The 25,126-nt window shown below is 44.8% G+C and overlaps 1 protein-coding gene across 1 annotated transcript in view; it reads left to right on the top strand.

Annotated features, from left to right (window-relative positions):
* Nucleotides 1-544: 544 nt before the first annotated feature.
* PIP4K2A (phosphatidylinositol-5-phosphate 4-kinase type 2 alpha) overlaps nt 545-25,126 on the top strand; it is a 176,665-nt gene continuing 152,083 nt past the window's right edge. The window contains exon 1 of the mRNA XM_032623881.1: nt 545-739. Coding sequence (XP_032479772.1) covers nt 596-739 — 144 coding nt within the window. The 5' untranslated portion in view covers nt 545-595. The remainder of the gene's footprint in view (nt 740-25,126) is intronic.

A 25,126-nucleotide genomic window follows, 5' to 3' on the forward strand; every position in this document is an offset into this window, starting at 1 on the left:
TCTGGGGGCTCCTCTCCTCCGATCTCCGTACTCTCCCCATCCTTCCCTCTTTTCTCCTGAGCTGCAGAAGGGATACCTTGCGGGAGTCCTCACCCTCCCCGCGCCGCACGCCCACCCCGCGGCCTCCTCGGCCGGCGGGGAGCTGCCGCCCCGAGCTCGCCTGCGACCCGGGGGCGGCCAGGCCGCCGCGGAGCCGGAGCGAGAGGGCGCAGCTTAACGGTCCCGCGGCCTCGCCTCGCGCTCCGCGCCCCGCCCGGCGGCGCCGCAGCTGCTGCCCGCCCGCCCCCTGCGTCATGACGCCGGCGCCCAACGCGGAAGCCGCTCGCGGCGCGCCCGGTCCAGCCGCGGGCTGAGCTCGGAGCCGCGGCGGGCGCGGGAAGCGGGCCGGAGCGCGAGCTGAGCGCAGCCTCCCTCGGCAGCCGGGCAGAGCGGGCACCGCGGGCGGAGCGGGACGAGCGTGCCGGCGGCCGGAGCGGGGCACGGCGCGCCGGGGCCGCCGCCGGGGGGGATGCAGCTGCCTCCCCGGGCCGGCGTGTAGAGAGGGCGGGTCCCCGGCCTCGGGAGCGCGGCGGTGGAGGGGACAGAGGCGGCGGCCATGGCGACCCCCGGCAACCTGGGGTCCTCCGTCCTGGCGAGCAAGACCAAGACCAAGAAGAAGCATTTCGTAGCGCAGAAAGTGAAGCTCTTTCGGGCCAGCGATCCGCTGCTCAGCGTCCTGATGTGGGGGGTAAACCACTCGGTAAGGGCTCGGGCTGCGGCGCGCGGTCCCTTTCCTCGTCCTCGTCCTCCTTGTCGTCCTCCTCGTCGTCGTCCTCGTCCGCCGCCTCCTCCTCCCCCTCCGCCCCCTGCAGCTGCTGAGGGGCGGGGAGCCCGAGCGGGGCCCGGGCCCTACGGCTGTTTGCCCTCCGGGGCTGCCCGTTCGCCGCGGCGCCTCGGTGCCCCCAGCCCCGCGCCGCGCGCCCGCCCCTCGGGGCCGCCCAGGCGCCACTTGGACCCCCTAGGGACCTAGGGCCGGATGCAGGACGAGGGGGTCCCATTTGCAGTGGAGCCCTGGGGCGGGTACCAGTGTCGCCCCCGGTCCATGCGTCCGCTTGCTGGCCGATCTGTCCTCTGCAGCCCGGGAACTGGGAAGTTTGTGCGGGCCACGACTCCTCCTGGGCTGTCACCCCGGCGGGGGCTGGTGGGGCGAGAGTCCCGGCGCTTGCTTCCTCTGCGGGGGCGGCGGGGGAGGCCGGGTCCTCCGCCGTCCGGCAGGTGTACCTGCCCGAGGCTGGGAGCCTATGAAGCCTCCCCGCACCAGGCACAGGGGTGAGAATACTGGAGATCGCGGAGCTTTGGGCAGCGGCTTAGTGCTTAGGTCCTTTTTTCCCTTTAAAGGCGATATTCTTGGACGCCAGGAATCTTTTTGGCAAAGATAAAGCCAATGTAAATATGGCTCTGGTGTTTAGCATCTTCCTCTGCTCCTCTCCCGCATCGCCCTGCCGCTGTGCCCGCTGAAGAGCTGCCTGGCGGGGAGTCTTGTTCCCCAGACCTCCTCCCCCACCTTGGGGAGCCAGGCCGAAGTCGCCGACTGCGGAAGGGCGGCCTGGGGATGACAGCGGGAGGGGGTCTCGGTGGGCGCGGTGGACGGCTGTCTTGAGTTGACTGCACCCGTTTGGGGGGGTTTGTTTCAGAGGTTGGAGGAGACGGCTTGGAAAGGTTAGCGTAACCCGCTAGCCCGAGGTCCTGGAGATGCGCCGCTGCGGGCTATGCGGACTGCAGTCTGAGGGTCCGAAATAGTTTCCTGATGATCTTCCAGCGAGAAACTCTTGCAGTTTTAATCTTCTTGGGATCAGGAAATCTGATAGGAGCTGTTGGCTGAGCCATGAAAGTTTAAATGAGCCTGTGAATTTTGCCCATGACCTTACCCACTGCAGTCGGTTAGCTTCTGAGGAGAAGTGTACGCTTGCCTTCCGTACTTTTGATTTCGATGGATGTCTGTGGGCCCTTTTCAGCATAATAGAAATGACAGAAAACCATGTTGGATTTCGAAAGGACATTCTCGGTGTAGTGAAGTTGGTTGAAATGGCTCAAAAGCATCGTATTTGTATTTTTCTTTCCCAGGCTGAGCTGGGGAAAAGGTGAAACTGTATCAGGATTGATCGATTGTGCTTGCAAGCAGCGACTGTTTTTAAGAAGGTTGAGACTTGATTATTCCTATCGGCCTAATGCCTGATCGCCTGGAGTTCATTTTAACTTCCTGATAACTTCTTGAGCAATTAGGAATGCAAGCTTTTGCAACAGCGGATACGACTGCATCAAAACCCCCCTACGTTTTATTAAAGTAAATAAAGTGTTATTTTTCCTGTGTAATAAGTGTACAGTTTAGAGTTACGTTCTAAATTTAAGTTTTTTTATTATGTTGCTGTTAGTTGCTTTTTAAAAAAAAGTAATGTTGTTAGTTCTGTATGTATGGGTGCTTTTATCTCCTTTGAAGTTCTGGTGTTTTGGTCAGGAGAGTGTTTGTGTCTGAGCGTTTAATCTAGTAAAGTAGTGATGATAATAATGCCACCGAAAGGGTGTGCTGTCTGGGAATTAGTCCCAACTCCAGTTTACTTTAGAAAACCTTGTAATTGTGTGGTGTTTTACTGTACCCACTTCTGTTGCTACTTTATGCTTTTGAATTGCTACATTTGTTTTAGAGTTTCTTGCTAATTGGAAATATTTTGAAACTACTTAAAGCTTATTAAAATAATGTGATTTGTAGATAGTGCATTTTCTTTTGCTCTCGAGAGAAGTTAGCAAGTCTAAGTGTAGTCATCCAGAGAAGTCAAGTTTCCATAGTATGCAATATAACCATGTTATTCATTCAACAAATATACATCAGGCACATTGTGCTAGCCTCTGTGCAAAAGATTGCTAAAAATGCCCCTCACATTTTTGTCCAAATATTTTTATTTTTAGGGCTCGAGTTGACATAAGAAAGGTCTGTTTCACAGGCTTCTTTTTAAAAATGTTTATTTTCTTTCTTTCTTTCTTTTTTTTTAAAGAAAGGACGGGTATATAAAGATGAGATCTACACTCAGATGCCATGTGTTTCTGGTTGATTTCATTTTAGGTAACAAAGTCTTAGATAAATGTTTTCATATGACCTTGTATGCACCAAAGTCTACAGTATAATATGAGAATAAATTTGTCCGTTGTATTGTGTATGAATGGAGACATTTGAGAAAGCCTAGTAGAGCAGGAAGAGATCATTCAAATCAGTCCTTCCCTACATTTCTAATGTGATCGGGATTAATGGGAAAAGATGTCATGAACATAGCAATTTCTTGCTTTTAAAATTCATGTGCATTTGTCTTAAGGACATTTAGAAATAACCATATATTTGGAGCACTAAAGGGGAACCGTAGTCATCTACTACATGGAGGATCCTTTAAGCATTTTACAAGATTGGGAGTCATCTACACACCATAGTAAAATGCTCATTGGATCCATGTTCTAATTCTTTCTCTAATGCTGTTGACCTTGGGCCTATTAACTATTTTTGTATCGATATTTGTATCTGTGAGTTAAGGTGATTGGAATGGATGATTTCCAACTTTTTTTCTAACTTCAAGATTCGACTCCTTTTACAGTCGAGTAGGTTCCTACCATTAAATTAGGAGCCCCAGACTAGGGAGAATAATAGTATATAACAAAAGTTGCATCGCTATTATAACCTTGCAAATGCAGCCACACTCAAGGAATTTTCAAGGCCATGGTTGGGGCAAGGAAATCTGTGGTGATTGCAAGAGATGTGTGAACTAAGAGTTTGTGGGATTGATCGTAGTCGGACTGCGTTGCAGTCTATTAAGTCCAAGTCTATTTGATTGAAATATAGAAACTTGCAGTTAAGGTGGAAAATTTCAAGTCCATTGTGGTGGTAATTCTCAATGACAAGAATAAGCTTGACTTTGTGTGGTTAATTCGATATGTTACTGCTTTCGGACTTAGACTACCCATCAATGAATGGATCACTGCCAATTTTTATTTTAAGTATTTTAAGCGGAGAATATAATTGAATACATAAAGGAAAAGATGACTTGAGGCAGTTTTGTCTTGTTACATTTGGAATTAAACTAAAAACGATCAGGGAGTTAGCTTCTTACAATTATATTTTAATAGTGTGTGGAGCATGCATGTAGAATGTTAGGAGTCAAGCCTTGTTTTTTTTTTGTTTTTTTTTGTTTTTTTTTTTTTTGCGGTACGTGGGCCTCTCACTGCTGTGGCCTCTCCCGCTGCGGAGCACAGGCTCAGCGGCCATGGCTCAAGGGCCCAGCCGCTCCGCGGCATGTGGGATCCTCCCGGACCGGGGTACGAACCCATGTCCCCTGCATTGGCAGGCGGACTCTCAACCACTGCGCCACCAGGGAAGCCCAAGCCTTGTTTTAAATAGATATTCTAAAAGATTTTTATGCGGAGTGAAATGAGGGCCTTTTAGAAATGAGTATTTAAAAGCCTATTTCAATATCTAAAGGAAGACCTTTGCATAGAAAAAATTTAAAGGGCATAAAACTTGTGTAAAACAAACGTAGTGTTTCGAAGTAACCGACATCAGTGTTCGTTTTTTTGGTTGCAAGCTGTGGAAATGTGGATGAGCAGAGGCAAAATCTGTAAATATTAGGAGGGTTTTGGAGGTCACAGTGGAAGGACAAATTGGTAAGCAGACCCGGAGAGCAGGGCTGGGGCTGGGCTTTGGCAATAATCGGAACCAGGTGCTTGGGTGTTGTTGGGTCCGTTTGGCTGTATTCTTGCTCATTGCTGTCCGGTTTCCTCCACAGGGCAGGGAACTAATGCTTCCTGAATTTCACATTTTGTAATTTCCACCCCGCAAAAGGGTCTTTCTGTCTCCGATTCAGTTATAAAAGTCCCATGGAAGGATTCTGACTGGTATGGCTTCCATCAGTTGTGGCATTTCCCTAGACCAAGCCGTTGAGAAAAGGTGGCAGCTCTTGCCCATTGGAGTTGGGGAAGAACAGTTCCCAGAGAAGGGACAGGTGACATCAGGCAGGTATCCATCCTAGTGTTAGAGCTAGTACTTACCTAGTACTCGTCTGAGATTGTCTTGGTGCCCATGCGCCATGTTTTATGTGTTTTGGCAGATAACGTGGTTTTCTGAGCTGAGCATCGTAGCCTTTGTTATATTCTCAACAAGGTCCTGGAATTGAAATAATATTGAAGAAATAGTGATGTCCTTTAGGTTCATGGGTTTATATTTGGGCACTGAAAAAGGTAAAAGAAGGAAACTAGGGTTTAAAAGTGAAATAACTATGAAATAGTGTCTGAATGGAACGTAATGAAGCAATTAAATGAGAACAGTAATGAGCTAGACATTAGATGAACCCAGTGAATGGAACCCAAATAACCATTCATTCAAGAGCTAGTCTCACACAATTTTTCTTTCTTCCCTTTACTTTAGAGAAAAGAAGAATGCCAAGCACACAACACACACACAAAGTTTATTATTAGGGAAATATTTTCATACCCCCTAAAACTTGGGATTACATCCTGAGAACGGAATACATTTTGTTGTCCATTTATTGACTACCTTAGAATGAACTTGAACATTCAGAATGACGCCCTTGGCAAGACCATGATTTCTCTTTCTATGTTAGGATTGTCTGCTGTCTGCTATGTCTTTAGAAAGATTTTCAGCAAGAATTGTAAATAAACAAACAAAATCTACCTTATGTTGATTAGAAAATGCAGTCACCCAGAGTAATTAAATCTGCCAACATACCCTTGGAGATACAAATTTTGGAATTTAAGGGAATTGGTGCAATTTGGCCAAATGGTTTGTGTTCAGACAGTTTAGGTTCAAATCCTGCCTCTATCTTGATGGGCTGTTTGAGCAGATAGGTGATTTATTCTCTCGAGCCTCGATTTACTCATTCTTACAAATGGAGATGATGATGATGGCCTCACAGTATTATTTTGAGGGTAAGATAATGTATTTAAAGCCCAGCACTGTAATTGGCACATAATAAGGATTCAGTGCTTGATACCTAAAAATGAACAAATTCAGATGCTGTTAGGCTGGTAGCATATTAATAAGCGCTAGACAGGTGTTTCTTAAAATTTAATGTGTGTTTGAATCACCTGGGGACATTTTAAAATTTATTTATTTATTTATTTTTGGCTGCGTTGGGTCTTCGTTGCTGTGCGTGGGCTTTCTGTAGCCGTGGTGAGCGGGGGCCACTCTTCATTGCAGTGCGCGGGCCTCTTACTGCGGTGGCCTCTCTTGTTGCGGAGCACAGGCTCTAGGCATGCGGGCCTCAGCAGTTGTGGCACGCGGGCTCCAGTAGTTGTGGCGCACGGGCTTAGTTTCTCTGCGGCATGTGGGATCTTCCCGGACCAGGGCTCGAACCCGTGTCCCCTGCATTGGCAGGCGGATTCCCAACCACTGCGCCACCAGGGAAGCCCCCTGGGGACATTTTAAAAATGCAGATTCTGACTCAGCAGGTCTGGGGCGAGTCCTGAGATTCTGCTTTTGTCACACTCTTCGGTGATGAGACGCCGCTGGTCCACAGCCTGTACTTTGAGTAGCCATACAGTAGAAGGAATATCGTTAAAAATAAGGAAACATGTTCAGGATTTGTCCTCTGACAGCATGTGATGAATCCTTGGAAGAATGGTGACCATGTGATTGAGCTTGAAAAGTTAAGAGAAGGAATTGTGTGTTGAGAAAGGATACACAGATTTTTGATTTGAGACGTGTTGAGTTGCAGGTGATGGTGGTGGACAGTCTAATGACTGTGCCCACCTGCGGGGTGTTGGAAGGTAGCATTGGAGCTCAGGAGAAGGTTAGGGCTGGGATGGAGAATTGATAGTTATCCATGCAGGATTGGTGGTTGAAGCCATGGGGGTAAATTCAATCTCTGAGGGAGAAATAGGAACACCTGGGACGCTTGGCTTTGAGGGAGGGATGGAGAAGGAAGAAATGTGAGACAAGAGAAGAGTCAGCCGGAAGGTTAGCGGAATTAGATGTGCCGGAGACCACAGTGTTCATGGATATACTTTTGAGACAGTGGTTGATTCGGATGTGTGTGTGCAGGTGTGAGAGCTTAAAGATTTATGGAGCCAATGAGTAGAAGTGGGGCAGCTTCTTCTAGAAGGTTAGAAGGGAGGTAAAAGATGCCGTTTTATTTAGGAATACCTAGGTATTTCCCTTGACTCCATATCTTAACATTCTCACCTCTACCAACCAAACCAGGTTTATTTCCTTTCTTGAACAGTTAAAAATACCTCCTAGCTTATTTCTCGGTATATACTTTTAACCACATTTCCGCTTTTTGTGCCAGGGACCCCACGGGAGTCCGGTGAAGGCTGTGGATCCCTTCTTAGAACAATGCTTTTGAACAAATTAATGAAAACACATAGGATACATCCTACCCAGTTCACAGATCCCCTGAATTCTATCCACGGACCACTTGAGGGTTCATGGAACCCAGTTAAGAACCGTCGCAAGAATAAGTTGGGGATGGTGTGGGGTGGGAAGCCCAGCAGCTCGGAAGAATAGTAGGAACAGGCAGAGGTTGAATTAATTACCTGCCGAGATCACAGTGCTAGTAGGTGGTGGGATTCAATCCCGTACCCTTAACCGTGGAACTGTGCTACCTGGGACAGGCCCGGGAGTTATTCATTTCTTGGAGATCTTTTCTTTCCTTCCTTAGTCTTAAAGGCTTTGACAAAGTATTAGCTATTAGCATGGAGAAAAAGAGAAAACAGTTTTTCCTTTACAGAAAGAAGAGCATTGCTTATATTCAAAGCACGTAGGAAGAGGGCATATATAAAACTTCTTTACGAAAAGTCTTGTAGGGAGTTTTAAAACAGTAACCTACCTAAAGATAAACCTTGACATTCAAAGTAAGCATAGTTTTTCACCGGTCCGCAGTGGTTAGGAGTTCAGGCTCTGAAGCCACACTGTCTGGTTGGCTGTGTGACCTTAGTCACAATTCTTTTATGAAAGGAGATATTAATAGTGCTTATTATGGAGGTTTGTTATGTGGCTTAAATACGTTGGTACTTGTAAGATGTATAAAGAGTTGCTGGCACATGGCAAGTTCTTAATAAATGTTAGCTTTCATTTTATCATTTTAAAAGTATTTTAAATGGCAAAACATGGAAAATTACTAGAGCGCATGTTAAATCAATTGTTCTCTTATCCTGGTTCACAGACAGAACATCACCATTGCACTCGACATCCTTGTGCATCTTTGAGTTATAAGTTAATCATTTTAGAGTCATCTTTGTGCCCTTGCTTTGATGTCTTTTTCTGCTTTGTTATAATGTTCTTTTTTGTATCTTTAACGCCTTGATCAGTCAGTTCAAGGAGTCAAAAATGTAATTCAGATTCATTAGTTACAGGTTGTGTCAGCTATTAATCTGATATTTCACCTTTTTTTTTTTTTTTTTTTTTTTGCGGTACACGGGCCTCTCACTGTTGTGGCCTCTCCCATTGCGGAGCACAGGCTCCGGACGCGCAGGCTCAGCGGCCATGGCTCACGGGCCCAGCTGCTCCGCGGCATGTGGGATCTTCCTGGACCGCGGCACGAACCCATGTCCCCTGCATTGGCAGGCGGACTCGCAACCACTGCACCACCAGGGAAGCCCACCTTTTTTTTTTTTTAATGTAAGGGCACTGTGCAGGACGCTTGGGATGCAAAATGAATATATTGTGGACCGTACCTTCAAATTGCTCATAACTGCAGGGGAAACAGACATATGCATAAACATGTGTATAAACGACTATAGTATCAGGAATGCTGGGGTGGAGGGTGTTATATAGGGTGGTCGGAGTATAAACCTTATGAAGAAGACATTTGAGTAAAGAGATGAAGATGAAGGGGTTGGGCATGAGGATATCTGGGGGAAGGGCATTTTAGGCAGAAGGAATAGCTCATGCAAAGGCCCCGAGGCTGGTGCTGACTTGGCATGATTAGAAAACTGCAAGGAAGCCTGTGTGGCTGGAGCAGAGTGAGAAAGGGGGAAAGTGCGGGGGGTTTGGAGGTGGGGGCGACTGGGTCATGATTACTTCTGCCCAGGACTCTTGGGGAAGGTTCAAGAGGATCTGACACTGAGAGGCCCTTGAAGTCGGAATAGAATCTCCCAGCTGGAGAAGGCAAGGAAGGGTGTGTGTGGCCAAGGGGAAATACTGGCAAAAGTAAGCCGGCCGAGTGAATGATGCTGAGGGCTCTGCTGTGGCCGTGGCCTCGGGCCTCGCCGCTCACTCCAGGTGTAATCCACAGACGCATGGCAACAGCCATCACCCAGGAGCCTGCTGGAAAGGCAGAACTGTGGGCCTCTCTGCAGACCTTCTGGGGCAGAATGTGCATTTTAATAAGACAGGTGATTTGTAAGCACCTTCCAGTTTGAGAAGCACTGTCTGGGGTAAATCTTTGGTTTCAAACCCTGGGGTTCCCTGGAGGTGCCTCTGAGGCTGGGGGGAGGGGGCTGGGTTGGTGGGGGAATTTATCCCTCACCTCAGCCTCATCCAGTGCAGCTTGATTTTGTTTTCATCGTTGTCAACTTTTTTTTTTTTTTTTTTTAAATTGCGGGCAAGGAATACATACTGTACAGGTACAAGGGAAAAAAGGTTCTGCCACCAAGAAGATCGAAAACCGCAGAGGTAAATGAGGGGGAGTGCTAGGAGATGGTTGAAAAGGTAGTTTGAGGGCAGATTTTCAAAGGCCGAGGAGGCTTTGTTTGCCAGAGAAAAACTTAACAGTTCTGACAAGGGCCACTTTAAAATTTACCATAAAAAGCAAGTGGTACTCAACCCTGGAACTGTACTATTCTCTCTCAGCGTGTTCTCTGCTCTTTGAATCTATTTCTTACTTTTCCACTCTCCTTAAACTTCCCTCTGGTGTTTTGTCCCTCTGTCTCCCCCACCCCCTAGCTGATTACCTTTAAGGCTTTAGAAGGCGTTGAACAAGTAGAAGGTATCGCCTTCCACTCTCCCTGCTACCCAATCCACCAGCTTTTGGACACCGAATCCATCAGCCTGCAGATGTGCTGGAGCACTGTACTGTCTAGTTTGCTGGCTGCTAGTCGCAGATGGCTATTTAAATCTCATTTAATTAAAATTAAATCTTAAGATTCAGATTTCCCTAAAGTGCTTGATAGCCACCTGTGGGTGGTGGCCACCGAATTGGAGAAAAAGACTTTTTCTTTCCATTGTTGCCTCACTTGGTATTGGACGGCGTTCCCCGCTCTGGGACCTCCCATCTCGGAAACAAAATAAACAGCCCTGACAGCAGAAACCCTCCTTTGGTGTCCCATCTCTCACGTTAGTGTCCACTCTGCTTCTCTGCTCCTTGTTAGAGCAGAAGTTGAAAACCCTCGCCTGAAGCCGCTGTGTCCTGTGGTCTGTAGTGGCTGTCCCGCCCCCCTGCGTCCCACCTGCCATTTCCACCCTCACCGCTCCCGGGAAGCTGCCCCTGTCAGCCTCACCTTCGTGTTTTCAGATCCAGAGGCCACCTTCTTGGTTTTATTCTTGTTTTCCATCACTCCTTAGGTGCCTTATCGAACTCTTCATCCTTCTTTCAGACTCTAAATGTTAGAGCGCCCCAGGACTCTGTCCAGGGTCTTCTTCTGGAAATACAGAGTGTATTTCATCTGCATGACCTTATTTGTTTAGTCCCGTGGCTTTTCACGCTCATAGTTAAGAAATGGACATCTTCCCTTCTGACCTCCCTGCCGGGCTCCATATTTCAATTTCTTATTTGATATTTCACTTGACTACCTAATGGGCACCTCAGATGTGTCCCCACCAGGACTCCTGGTTCCCTCTCCCTGCGCTGCCCCACCTCCCGTCATGCCCTGAACTAATTTCTCCCTCATCTCAGTCAATGGACCACCATCTACCCAGGTGCTCAAGCCCCAAACTCAAGAACCCTCCTTACCCGCATTTCTGAGTTCTGACTCTGCATACTTCTCTCCTTCCACATGAATTCTCTTCCTCTAGAACATGGCAGGGGCCCTCAGGTCCCTCGGTGGTCCCTTTACCCTGTCTCAGTCCCAGTTCTCAACAGCGGTGGCAGTGATCTTTCTGAAACGTAAATGATGTCCTGTCACTTCTTCAGAGAAAACCTTCCAGAGGCCTCCCTATATACGTATAACTGAATCACTTTGCTGTACACCTGAAACTTACAAACATTGTAAAAAAAAAAAAAAAAATGTAAAAAAATAAAAACAAACTTGAGGGACTTCCCTGGTGGTCCAGTGGTTAAGACTTCACCTTCCAGTGCAGGAGGTGAGGGTTCGATCCCTGGTCAGGGAACTAAGATCCTGCATGCCTCGTGGCCAAAAAACCCAAAACATAAAACAGAAGCAATATTGTAACAAATTCAATAAAGACTTTAAAAATGGTCCACGTCAAAAAAAAAATTTTTTTTAAACCAAATAAACAAAAAATACAAACTTGAAGAGGAAAAAAAAAAGCCCGAGCTCTTTTCAGTGGCTTAGACTTCTTATTGGCCTGGCCTCGACTACGCCCTGTGCCTTCTCCCTTCCAGCCACGCTGGTCTTCTTCTGTTCCTTACACAAGCCAAGTTCAGAGCAGCCACAGAGCTTCTGCATTTACTTTTCTCTTTGTCTGGAATGTTCTTCCCTCGGGCCCCTTGTCATTTTACTTTGTCAGCTGAAGGCTTGCCCTCTCCGAGAGCCTCCCTGACCACATCTAAAGAAGCCCCTCCACTCTCACACAGCTCTTATTCTCTCTGTGACACTTGACACTGTCGGAAAAGGAGGTGTTTACATGTTTATTACTTCTCTCCCCCGGCTGGGCTGTGGACCTGTTAACTTCAGCTCACCAGCAGCTGAGACCAGGTCGTATTTGCTGCCACCTCCCTACACCCGGAACGGTGCTTGCATGTAGTAGGCACCCAATAAATACTGTTGAATGACTGAGTGGAGCCGCTGAAGTGCTCCACGGGTGTGCTGTGAGCCCTTCCACGTTGTGTTTTCATCAGCACGTAAGCTCTGTCTTTGCTAGGATTGAGCAGAGTGTCGAGAGCGGTTTGCTGCGTGGGTTGAGCAACGCCCGGGAGAGTCGGGGAGGACTCGCTGCAAGCTGGTGATAAGAGCTGTGGGGTAACCACAAGCTGATGACAAACCAAGAGCCGATGGCCACAGCCGCCTGCGAGAACTTTGCCTCGTGAACATGGCAGAGAAGTTTCAGGGAGAGTCAACAGCTTCTCTCCTAGAACCTCACCAAGTCAGTCGTGTGGAGGCATTGAAAGCATTTCTGAACAATCCGAGGCCTTATTTTATAGAAGGGTGCACTGCAGTGTCATTTCTGCTTTATTCCACATAGTTGGGGCCTGTTAACAGCTTCAGGTATGCCTCTCAAAGTTCTAGCGTTCAGAAACGTGCCGTAAGTTAAATTTAAGATTCTTCAAGCATTGTGAGAATAGCGATGATACTAGTACCTTGAGTCTCCCGGGATATCTTTCTACCATGTTACGTTTCTGCCGGTTTCTCTTAGTCATGGTGCCTTGTTCCCATGTTTGCTTTGTAATTTTGGCCATGAGCTGCTCATTTGCCTTGAACCATTACTCGAGGAGGATTTTCAAGTCTTGGAGTGAAAGTGTGTCCCTCCAGAGAGGATTGTCTCCTGTGGCCAGGTGGCTAGGGGCACTACAGACCAAGGCCATTTTAGACTAAACTCACAGCTTGGGAGTTTTTGGACTTGCTGGTGATATACATTTGGGCTGCAGTCCCCTGGGGGTGGAATGGGTTTATTTTGGGATCACCTTTACGCTGAGGCTGTGACCCTTTTGGATCCTACCCTTATGGAGAAAGGGTTTCCTATTAGATCCCCACCTTGGGGATCCGACTTCTGTTCCTCTCAGCCCACGGGACCATCAAAGCCGTCAGAGTGAGTGGCTTCCGTGGGAGCTCACGGCTCTCGCACTCTGCTTTCACTCAGATTGTGGCAAGGTAACTCCTGCCTCTTCAGTGCTTTGACGCCTTTAAGGAGATGTTTGAAAAACTATTTTATTTAGGATGTTTAGCTGTTTTCAGTGGCAGAGTTGATCTGAATAACCTAGTTCCACCCTATTAGCGGAAATGGAAATCAGCATCAAAGTTTCTAAACAGAGGGAGTGACAGGCAACAAGGGAGAAGTCAGAGCCCCGGGGTGCTCGGGTGTTTCTGTGGCCACCCCAGGGATGGGTCAGTGACGGGACTCAGTGCCACCAGAGGAGACTCTGCTAAAGCCATTGCTGTCCTCTGGGTAAGAGGCGACCCGAGTCTGAACTAGGGCAGTTCCGTGGTGGCAGAGAGAGGGTGTCCCCAGAGATGTTTGGGAAGTTGACTGAGCTGGATTTGGTAACTACCTGGGGGAAATGGATGGGAAGGAGTTCAGGGCGACCCCAGGTTTTCTAGTTTGGGTACCTAAATAGTTTTCTTCCATTCATACTCTCCATTACATTAACGGTTATCTTTTGGGCTATTAGCCAAAAGGAGTTCTTATTATCTGCACTTAGGTTACTCATATGTGGAAATGATGTTATTTCCTATTTTGGTGTTTTCACAAATCTTCCAATTTATAGGTAAATCCAGCATTTGATATACTTCATTTTGTAAAAAGTGTCATTTTCATATCTAAAGTTCTACTACCAATAATCTGTAATTGGTTTAGGGTGGTTTTTTTTTTTTTTTGAGGTGTTTTCTTTAAGGCCTTAGAGGAAGCATTATGAAAAAGACAGTTTTTGCTTGTAAGGAGTTCCTAGTCCTAGTGGGAAGATAGGCATGTAATTATGTAAACAAGGTGCTAAATTGGTGAATTAACAGAACTGCCTTCAAGGTTTATTTGGTTGTAAATGACAGTCAGATCAGCTAAAAGAAAACACAGGGAAGGGTGATGGGGCAGCTCCTGGAACAGATGGGCGTTGAGAGTCCAACAGAGACCAGGATCCAAAGCTCCTCCTTCCTCGCTTTCTCGCTAATCTTTGCATCACTTTTCGTGAACCTTTTCTCTAATAATATTGCCTTTTCTCAGCTGCTTTGTACAAGTAGACCCCACACAGCAACTATGTTTATTTGCCCCCAGATCCAGGTCCATTCAGATGGCATTTAGTGACCCTACATCCTAATTTCAGATTTTGTAAGAGGGAGAGAAGGGGAGAGACAAAAAAGAGAGCGGCCATCAGATCAGACAGCTGCGGCCATTGGGTCTCCTGCCGTGCAGGCTTGGCTGCTGGGTGGCACCTGGGTGGAGGGACAGTGATAGTTCTCAAGCCTTGGAATCCTTCTGGACGAGGGACCCCTCTCCCCAGGTTGTGTGCACAGATCTCCAGACAACAGAGGCTTCATTAACTGCCCGGGGAGAGTTAGTGCTATTTGAGTTGTATCTTGATGAATGAGTTGGCATTCAAAGAGGCTGGAGAAGACGGTCATAGGCACAGTAAGTAGCATGTACAAAAGCATAAAGGAGGCTTCCCTGGTGGTACAGTGGTTGAGAATCCGCCTGCCAGTGCAGGGGACACGGGTTCAAGCCCTGGTCCGGGAAGATCCCACATGCCGCAGAGCGACTAAGCCCGTGAGCCACAACTACTGAGCCTGTGCTCTAGAGCCCGCGAGCCACAACTACTGAGCCCATGAGCCACAACTACTGAGCCTGCGCGACCCAGCTACTGAAGCGCGCGCACCTAGAGCCTGTGCTCCGCAACAAGAGAAGCCGCTGCAGTGAGAAGCCTGCACACCGCAACAGAGAGTAGCCCCCGCTCGCTACAACTAGAGAAAGCCCGCGTGCAGCAACAAAGACTCAATGCAGCCAAAAATAAATAAATAAATTTATTAAAAAGAAAGAAAAAAAGCATAAAGGGCCTGTGTCATTTTCAGGGACCTGCTGAACATTTCCTCAGGTGCCATTATGCTTCCCATCTTCTATTTTTACAGTTTTGTTTTTTTCCATTCTCTTGCATGTATTCCTTTTTTTGGGGGGGGGTGCCTGCCTCTTGGCATGCAGAATCTTGGTTCCCTGACTGGGGATAGAACCCGTGCCCCCTGCAGTGGAAGCATGGAGTCTTAACTACTGGGCAGCCAGGGAAGTCCCACGTATTCCTATTTAAATTGCTTCTCTTTACATTGATTCCTTTGGGCTTGGTCATTTAGGATTCAAATCCTATCTGCAAGTTGCTGGACCCCCTAACATTCAGAGCTTAGTGCTATTTGTAATTGTAATAAACATGCTCTGTTTTTGTTTCCACCTGCATGTTGAGGAAGGTATTCTGTATTAACCGACCCCAGAATGAGGGACCTGGATGGCACTTCTATCACATAACCTGCACAGAGGCACCTGGGTGGAAGGGGCAGTACTGCCAACCACCCGCGGCAGAGGGCCACAGCTCCCTTTTTGTAATTTGCCTGCACAGAGGAAGTTCATCTTCTGATGTGCACAGAGGTGCCCTGTGTGCTAGCAGCTGCCCTGCTTTTCTCAGGTCATGCCTCCCAGATTTCTCATCTGGAATTCCTAAGTGTTGGTATCCTGGAGGAAGCTTTCACACGGTGGTCAGGCTGGATAGAAGAAAAGAAAGTGGGGTTTCCTTTACAGATTTGAGTCTACTTTAGAAAATGCGTAATCATGCAGGCGTTTTTGCTATGTGCGTGTTTACATTACACAAATTAGTTTACACAAGTTTGGTCAATGGGGAGTGCTGGCATACGAGGCAGAAGTTGGTCCCTACACAGTTTTCCTTGGGCACAGTACTGTTTAATGCCTCCAGATAACAGCAGCTGGATGCAAAAATACCCGATGTGGCCAAAGGAGCAGACCAGGTAGGACAGCGGGACACCTGTCCCCCTTGTCCTTGCTCTTTGCTTGACTCAGGTGGCCAGGTCCAATGTCTTGGAAGAACTAATTTCATGGTTCTGTCCAGTCTATGTGCATTCGGTTCTAGTCTGTATAAACTCAATCGTTCCTTATGTTATTTGTGTTGAATGATCTTCACAATTGTATTTTTAAAGGTAAAATTCCTTCTGTTTTTCTTAGGAATTAAACAGTTTTGTAGACGGACATGTATATTTTTAACATTTTTTTTTTCATTTTTTCTTTTTTTTTTTTTTTGCGTTACACGTGCCTCTCACTGTTGTGGCCTCTCCCATTGCAGAGCACAGGCTCCGGACATGCAGGCTCAGCAGCCATGGCTCACGGGCCCAGCCACTTCGTGGCATGTGGGATCCTCCCGGACCGGGGCACCAAACTGTATCCCCTGCATCGGCAGGCAGACTCTCAACCACTGCGCCACCAGGGAAGCCCAACAGTTTTTCTTTTTAAGCCTTCCACAGGTTTTGAGTGTTCTCCCTAAAATCTATTTTAGTGTTAGGCAGAACCTAAAGTTTTTCAAGAACACACCTATCGCCTTATAAATAGAAACATTTGTATTTACAGTTTATTTTGCATACCCGTACACCCAGGTTGGAATCCCGCTACACACAAACACACACACAATCACTGTCATTGTTTTTGTTTGTTTGTTTTGTTTTTTTAAATAAATTTATTTTTATTTTTGGCTGCGTTTGGTCTTTGTCGCTGCACGCAGGCTTTCTCTAGTTGCGCTGAGCAGGGGCTACTCTTCGTTGTGGTGCACGGACTTCTCATAGCAGGCTTTCTCTTGTTGCAGAGGCTCTAGGTGCGCCGGCTTCAGTTGTGGCTCGCGGCTCAGTAGTTGTGGCGCACGGGCTTAGCTGCTCCGCAGCATGTGGGACCTTCCCGGACCAGGGCTCGAACCTGTGTCCCCTGCATTGGCAGGCAGATTCTTAACCACTGCGCCACCAGGGAAGCCCAGCTGTCATTGTTTTGTTTCCAGGGATAACCAGGTATGAATGGTGCTGGAAGCCTTGCTGACTGAGTCATCCATAGTCTTAAAACATTTGAAGACACTCATCTAAATAAGCAGAAACTTAATTTCTTTACTCTTGAATTTCCTGAGTCATCCTCCTCCAGTCCGACCACGTTGCCCTCTCCGTCTTTCACACACCCAAGGCCTGCGGTGTTCATGCATCTTTCACAAGTCTTCCCTGACTCCTGAAGTTTCCATGCTCCAAAATGACCGGTTTCACTGTGCTGCTAATCAGCTTTACCTTTTTGAAACTGTGCTCCAGCTTCTTCTGTGCCCAGAAGCCTGAGAAGAAACTTTCTCTTCCACTAACCCCTCCCTCAGAGGACCAAGACCCCAGGCTTTTACTCCATTAGGAATTGGAATACGTTTCCCCATTGAAACCAACAGCCACCTTCCAAATGAACACTTGGAATACAACCCATTCATAAACTAGGCTCTGCCTGCACACAGGCGAAAAGTTCAAATGCTTTGGCATAGCAAGAACTGTTCAGAAACAACTGTGATAAACCCAGAAGACACTTCTTTTTTTTGGCACATTGAGCCAAAGTAGGAGGACAGGAGCACATTTAAGAGGCATTTTAAATGAAAAGTATAGGTTAGGAGAAGCTAGTGTGTCCCTTTGACTTACTTTTCTTTTGCAGTTTCAGCATCAGATATTCACAGATTTAAAACGTGTCAATGAAAATTTGGTCCAGTAAATAGGCCACAGTGAATATTTTTATTTTGTGTTATATGGAACTTCTTTTTTCTTATGTCTGTTTAGGTGAACTAGAGCTTTTCATGGTTTTCAGTGGCATTTAAGAGGAGAGACGTGTGTGTGTGTGGGGGGGGTATATTTTCTATATGGAAAATCTTGAAAAATATTGACAAATATAGTGAAGAATTACCGTGATCATTTTATCCAGAAGCAATCAATGTCAATGTTTTGGTGGGTATCTTTCCAATATCTTTAAAAAAAATCTCTTTGAGATTATACTGTCTATATATTTCCTCATATCATTAAGTATTCTTCACAGTGACAATTTTTAATGACTGCCTAAAAGTCTAATGAAGTTTTAATAGCCTATATGTTGGTTCCAGTTCTTTGCTACCATAAATAATGGTGCCATCAACATCTCTTTATATAAAACTTTTTCTTATATTGGATGATTTCCTTAGAACAGATTCCCCTTTGGGGGAGTTACTTGTTCAGAGGGTATGAATATGTTAAGGCTCTCAGTACACGCTGCCAGGTTGTTTCACGGAGGGGCTGCACCAGTTTGTAGTCCCAGCAATGTGGGTGAGAGCCCTTTACCACATCTCCTACCCTTTTTTTTTTTTTTTTTTTTGTGGTACGCGGGCCTCTCACTGTTGTGGCCTCTCCCGTTGCGGAGCACAGGCTCCGGACGCACAGGCTCAGCGGCCATGGCTCATGGGCCCAGCCGCTCTGCGGCATGTGGGATCTTCCCGGACCGGGGCACGAACCCGCGTCCCCTACATCGGCAGGCGGACTCTCAACCACTGCACCACCAGGGAAGCCCATATCTCCTACTCTTGATTGAGTATTTCTAAGTTGAACAGGAAAGATTGGAATAAAAAGATGCATTTTCTTTACATATATTTTTTAAGAGGATGCTAACTTTTTCAAGCTCTGTTTAGAGACGTTTTAGGCAAAATAATAAAAGGGGTGCCCACATGGGCAGTATGGGGACGTCAAGTCTGGGGGATGGAGGACCGGCTGCCAGGTAGGCTGGCGGACAGAGGAGTCTGCCCTCTAAGGAGAGCCGCTTTCAGCTGACCCACTTCTCACAATTTTGTTCTTCCTTCTGCTTTAGAATCCTCAGTGTCTCTGAAAATAAAGCTTGATAATTTTCTAACTTCCTTTCTTCCTTCCTTCCTTCCTTCTTTCCTTTCCTTTCCCTTTCTTCCTTCCTTTCTTCCTTTTTCTTCCCTTCCTTCCTTCCTTCCCTCTCCCTCCCTCCCTCCCTTCCTTCCTTCTTCCCTCTTCCTTCCTCTTCCTTCCTTCCTTCCTCCTTCCCTCTTCCTTCCTCTTCCTTCCTTCCTTTCCTTTCCTTTCCTCCTTTCCTCCCTCCTCTTTCATTCTTCCTTTCCTTTCCTTCTTTCCTTCCTCCCTCCCTCCCTTCCTCTTTGCTCTGAGATAGAGTGGGACGGTGGTGTGGGTCACTGGAAGTTGGTGATTTGTCAGGCAGAGTCCTTGGATCTCAGAAGCAGTGTGGTATCCACTGTTTGTGGTTGACTCACTTTAACTGGTCCTACCCTATGTAACTTATGGTACACCGAACCTGATGGCGTTTATCGGCAGGCAAAATTCTCCAGCTAGAAGTATCCTAGTCAGGAATTTGTCATTAGTTATTTAGTCTTGCTACTTCACATCAGACTTGACTTATGAATGATTCAGATGAATCTGTTCAGAAGATGTCATGGGCGTCCCCCGGAGTCCACAATCAGAGTGTATGTGTTTGCTTTTTATCACCCGTGTGTAGTCCTGTTGTTGGCTTGGAGGTTGATTGTGTGTGCTGTCCGCTCTGCTCGGCCTTATCTGATGTAAACATGTCAGTCACCTGCGCTGACTTTACAGCCATCCTGCAGCCTGGCAAGGCTGGGGAGGGGAGGTTGAAGCTTTCGCCGATTTTAACTGTGAGTGCCCGGCTCCTTACTGTTTAGATAACTGGTATACAGAAAGGAGAAAGCAAGGTAATTTTTCCTTTCGGCAGAAATGAATAAGTATACTGTGTATTTTCATAATATAATAAAATTACCTATTTTAATTCTTTTACACAATATAAAAAGTAACATTTCTCTTTTGCTGAAGAAAAAGAACTGAGAACATTGAAGAAAGTTGAAGGAACAAAGGTAGAACTCTTATAAAGAAAGGAATTCTTATAAACCAGAGCCGTCCAGATTAGCTGTTATTTCCACTTTATGTGAATGTGTTTTGTTGTGACAGTAGTAGATACAGTTACCAATTTTTGGGAGGCCTAAATTACTATTTCAGATGGATGCAGGCTTTAAAATTAGCCCCTGGAGAATACATTTGTTTAAAAATTGAACCTTAATTGATTTTTTTTTAAGCTTGAATTAGAAAATTAAGGGCCTTTTATAAAAGATGGTAATATATATTTAACTTGAGTGATTGATTACCCAAGAGAGAAATATTCCTATCCTGTAATTATTTTAAAATATTAAATACTTGATACAAAAAGCAGAAAATATTCTATCTTATTAAAGAAATCTCTATTCACGTGTTATGAGTCACAGACCATTCTGAATAGGCTTTGGGAAGTGTGTTGAATGAGAACATAGTGTGACTTCAGTTAAATAAACAATATCAATTTTTCATTAATTTCAAAATAAGAGCTTTTAGAATTATGAATATAAATCTTTCATATTCTTTTTGTTTTAAAGAAATTACCTTGTTTCCTCACGTGAAAAATTTTTGCAAGAGTTCGGACAAGCTTCAGCGCACAGTAACATTTTGAAAGGAATTGTTTTCCACTTAACCAGAGTGGCCAAATACTATTTCAGAACAAATTCATCCCCATTTCTGCAAATCGGAAACAAAAGACCATTTAAGAATTCATTTCAACTTGGTATTTATGAGAAGAAAAGACTGTTCTGATGATATGCAGAATAGTGCTAAATAATGAGTTATAAGCTAGAAATATTTACCTAAAACTATTGGATACACCAACTGAGGAGAGACCTTCTATCCTGTGTTTCGTTAAAAAACAAAAACCAAAACACATCTTTCATAGTAGTACATGAATTGGAAATAATATGAATGTCCATTAGTGTGATATTTGGGCTAAGTGAAATAAGATGTATCTGTATATTGAAATACATTGAAACTATTAAACATGTTTATGGAGGTGAATGTTCTACTATGGAGAAGTGACTTTGAATATTGAGTGAGAAAGTAGCCAGTGCATTTAAAAAATATTACGTGCTTTTCTGAGGAGGGAAGGGAGTGTAGATAATTTTTCACTTTCTACTTATATCTTTTTCTGTGTGTGATTACTTCTGTCTTTTTATAGTTTGATTTATTTTCCCCACTACTACTCATTGCAGTACTTTTACAGTTAGAAAAACAGAACATGTACTAAGGTGTGATGGGTGGAAGGAAATCTTTTACATATTGAATTTGATGAGGCAGAAATAACTTGTAAATTTCTGTTTGTGAAATAGATATACTTGCTTGGTACAAGGGATTTTTTTCTTTGGGGAGCCATCCCAGGAAATCCTTTGACTTAAGGCATTATTTATTGTATTGGGAGAGATGATTAAGAAAATAATGATTCTAAAGGTTGTTACTTTTTTGCGAGCTTGGGAAAAACAAAGATAAATTGGTGTGATTACCACAGATTTACCAGGTGTCCAAGTTTTTATTGTGCATCACATCAGGGAAAAAAATCTGAGCACATGCTCTCAACCTTTGCATTTTAATTTATACGTGTCATGTGTGTACTACTGCATTATTTTATGTTTTATAATCTACAGGAATTTTAAAGGGATGCGCTAAAGATAAAATAAATATTAAAGCTAAGAACTTGCTCTTGTTAAAAATTATCATTGATATGTTGTGGGGTGTTTTTTTTAACCTTAATGAAGGTACTGTGGATGAATTTATACCATTGTCTTTAAAAATCTTGGTAAACACTTAGCGGGGAAGCAATTTGAAAGTCTAGTCCTACATTCAGTTTATTTTGCTATTTGGTTTTAAAACTTAGAATAGCTGAAAAAAAGGTTACCTCACAAAGGTTTATTGATCCAAATGGACGAAGAGCATTATTGGCTAAATTTATTAACTAAAATTAATTCTCATTTTTAAACAATCTACCAGTTATGCAACAGTTTTGGTTAAAATCTGTCTGGTAAATTTCTATTTTCATTATGTTCTCACAAAAGGTATTAGAGTTTATATTAATAAGGATGAGGGAGTTCAAAATAAAAAAACCTTTTTATATTTATTGAAAATGTTAATATAGGGCTTCCCTGGTGGCACAGTGGTTGAGAGTCTGCCTGCCGATGCAGGAGACACGGGTTCATGCCCCGGTCCCGGAAGATCCCACATGCCGCGGAGCGGCTGGGCCCGTGAGCCATGGCCGCTGAGCCTGCGCGTCCGGAGCCTGTGCTCCGCAACGGGAGAGACCACAACAGTGAGAGGCCCACGTACCGCAAAAAAAAAAAAAAAAAAAAAAAAAAAAAAGAAAATGTTAAAATAGATTAGAAAAGTATTTCTAAGTTCTCTATAGATACAAAAGCACATCTCTTTTCAAAATGCTTTCTCCATAGTGTGTTTCTTTCCAAAAGGCAGCTATTTTCTTGCACTTGTTAAAACCTCATCTTTACCTTGAAGGGATTAAGTAAGCTCATTGAAAAAAAAAAAAAAGCTGCCAGTCCAGTTGTGATCATAGAATACGTCAGTAAATTTAGAACAAATTCTTCTATGTATTTTGCCATAAAGTAACTGTATCACCTCTGTATAGTACAAAATATTTTTGTGGTCTCTCTTCACCTCATTGCTTAAACGTTTTTTTTTTTTTTTTTTTTTTTTTTTATAAAACCACAAAGATGACTTCCTACCGTAAATAAACCAGACGCTTGACATAGGGCCATCTAATGAGTGAACCCATATGAGGGTGCTGATGTTGATCTAAGATGCATTTCTTTCCTTTTAAGGTAAAAAGAACTATGAACGGATGTTCTGGTCATTTTTTCTTGCACCAGTAGACTGATAGTCTTGCTTACTCCTCTCCCCATACACACCCCTAAGGAGGTTCTTCTAGTACAGTATGTAAATGAAGGAGTGACTCCAGCTTTACATCTCTTTCATCAGATCCTTTCCATTTCTTAGATTGCATCTCAAAAATCATAAAATGTTAGAACCGGATAGTACTTGCGACTTTTTTTTTTCCCTCATGGCTTCATTTTGCAGATGAGAAAGCAGACACAGAAATAAAGAGACAACACTCAGTGATAGAGCCGACGTTTCCCGAGTTCGCACCAGGCTAGTTTTTGTTAAATTCTTCTCTGGAGAGTGTGTAGATGACCAACAGCTACCCAGATGTGGACTAGTGAAGATTTGTTGATAACTAGCTTCCTAAAGACTAATTTCCTTCCCACATCTCTCTGCTGTGTTCTTTTGCTTCCCAAGCATATGGCCTTGAAATCATCTTCATCTTTCTCTTTCTCCTTCCTTTTATCATAGACACATATGCTTCGCCTAGATATTACTGAGTCTTCTTTCCTGAGAAGTAGCCTTCTAAGTGAATCAAGATGCAGTGTATCATCACTCTGACTCTTTTTCTTGATGAAGATGAAATCCTTATAAGTGTCAGCTCTCCAAAAACCTTTGAGGCTTTTAACAATGAAAATGTAGGTAAAATAAAACAGAAAGCAAGCGGCGTGAAAATATCAAGTTGGAAAGAAGGAGAGGGCCATATATATTTACCATAAATTTTTGCAGTCTTGGTTAAGGACATTAGGACATTTGAACTTGAGACTTAGGTTTGAATTTCATAGCAGCCCTGAGAAACCTATTATATAACTATTCTTGTCTAATGGGAAGACAACTACTAGTTTATTTCCATTCCCTGGTTCTGAGGGGAATTTGCTATGAAGGGAGTTAAATGACAAAATGAATGACCCCGATTGAGTAAAAGAGGATTAAAATTATTGGATATGCATAACTATTTATTACTGACTTCAGTGAAAGCCAAGGGCAGAATGTGACACGGGGACTTAGTAATGTAGGCCAAGTGTATGGCCTTCCCCTCGTCTGGCTTTATACAGAGATAAAGCTTGAATAAATGATTGTTTTAAGGAATCAGTTTTTCCAGTCTGGCTTGGTGACAATATGAAGTCATTCTTGAGTGGCTACGGACATGTTTTCTACATCGCTGACTGAGAGAAGTTTCATATACTGTAGGTATGTTGGTAGGTAGGTAGTGAAGACCATGTAAGATGAGAACCTGACTTGTGGACCCGTCATAATGAAGGGCCATCTCTGTCTAAGGCAAGGTCACAGGCAGGACCTGGATCTTTCTCAGAAGCATTCGGTAGCAGTACTAAGCTGAAGCACCCAAATCCTGAGCTCTAGAGCAGGGAAGACAACGTTTAGGGTAGAGATAGCAAGTACCTACCTTACAGGAGAAGAATCCAAATACAGCTTCCGTAATATGCTTATTTAGGAGCATATCCTACCCTACGCTCTTCCTCAAATGATCTGGTGTAGATTTTAGACTATTTTCTGTTGTCTAAGAAACTGACAGTTTTCTGATACATGGTCCAGATGGACAATGCCAATAATTCGTTTTCAGTAATTATTAGAAATGTGATGAAGAAAAGCTTATTTCTGAGACGTTAGCCGTGTGCTGCTTTTGAAGTGTGTTCTTGAAAGTCACTTACGAAAGCCCTGCGGGTCCAGCCTTTGCCAAGAGCTGCGTTTCCTTTCTATCAGGGGCTCACAACTGAAAACGCGGGAAATGACATCCAGCTGTCACAGTCATGGATAAACCACCTCATCCTTTGTGGCATCAGGTGGGGCACACATAAATAAAGAACAATTCTAAGTGTTAGAGAACTTGTATTTTGTACAAATGACGGTGTAAGGACTTATATTTGATGATGAAAAGTAAGGAGTAAAAAATTTTAAAAACTCAGTAACCAAAAAGTTCTCTAAGTCCTTCTGGAGGAAATAAAAGCCCAGCCCCGTCTTTCTCATGCGACGACGCATATACACAGAAATCTACTGGGATAGAAGTCAGTCATCCCGAGAAGGCGGAGAAGGTGTGAGAGAATGAGAAGAAACCTGGGGCTCCGTCATATACAGATGTGAAGAAAAAAGTGATGGATCTGGAAAAGCACTCCCGGTTTTTGACCTCCAAGGTCCTGTGAGACAGAGCAGGAGGGAAAATGACGAGGACTCAGGAGGGCACAAGCCTGATGTCGTCGGGCTGAGGGCAGGTTGCCAGGGAAAGACCTCGGGGTTCAGCTGAATCCCAGCCGCCATCCTGAACGCTGCTAGTGAACACAGAGTGTCGTGGGCAGTGTGGACGGCGGCTGTCATTTGGCAACAGATACTAAACATCAGCGTCGTCTGAGCCTCCAGTCTTCTTCAGGCCTCCCCAGAACTCTTCGGTTTTCTTATTTGTCAAGTGTGAGTACCATCACCTCCTCTGCCTCTCCCAGTTTGTTCTGTGGGGACACATAAGATGACGTGAGCTCGGAGACTAAGGACACTTCCAATCCTTTAGCGG

The sequence above is a fragment of the Phocoena sinus genome, chromosome 2 (genome assembly GCF_008692025.1).
Source record: "Phocoena sinus isolate mPhoSin1 chromosome 2, mPhoSin1.pri, whole genome shotgun sequence".
Taxonomy (NCBI): domain Eukaryota; kingdom Metazoa; phylum Chordata; class Mammalia; order Artiodactyla; family Phocoenidae; genus Phocoena; species Phocoena sinus.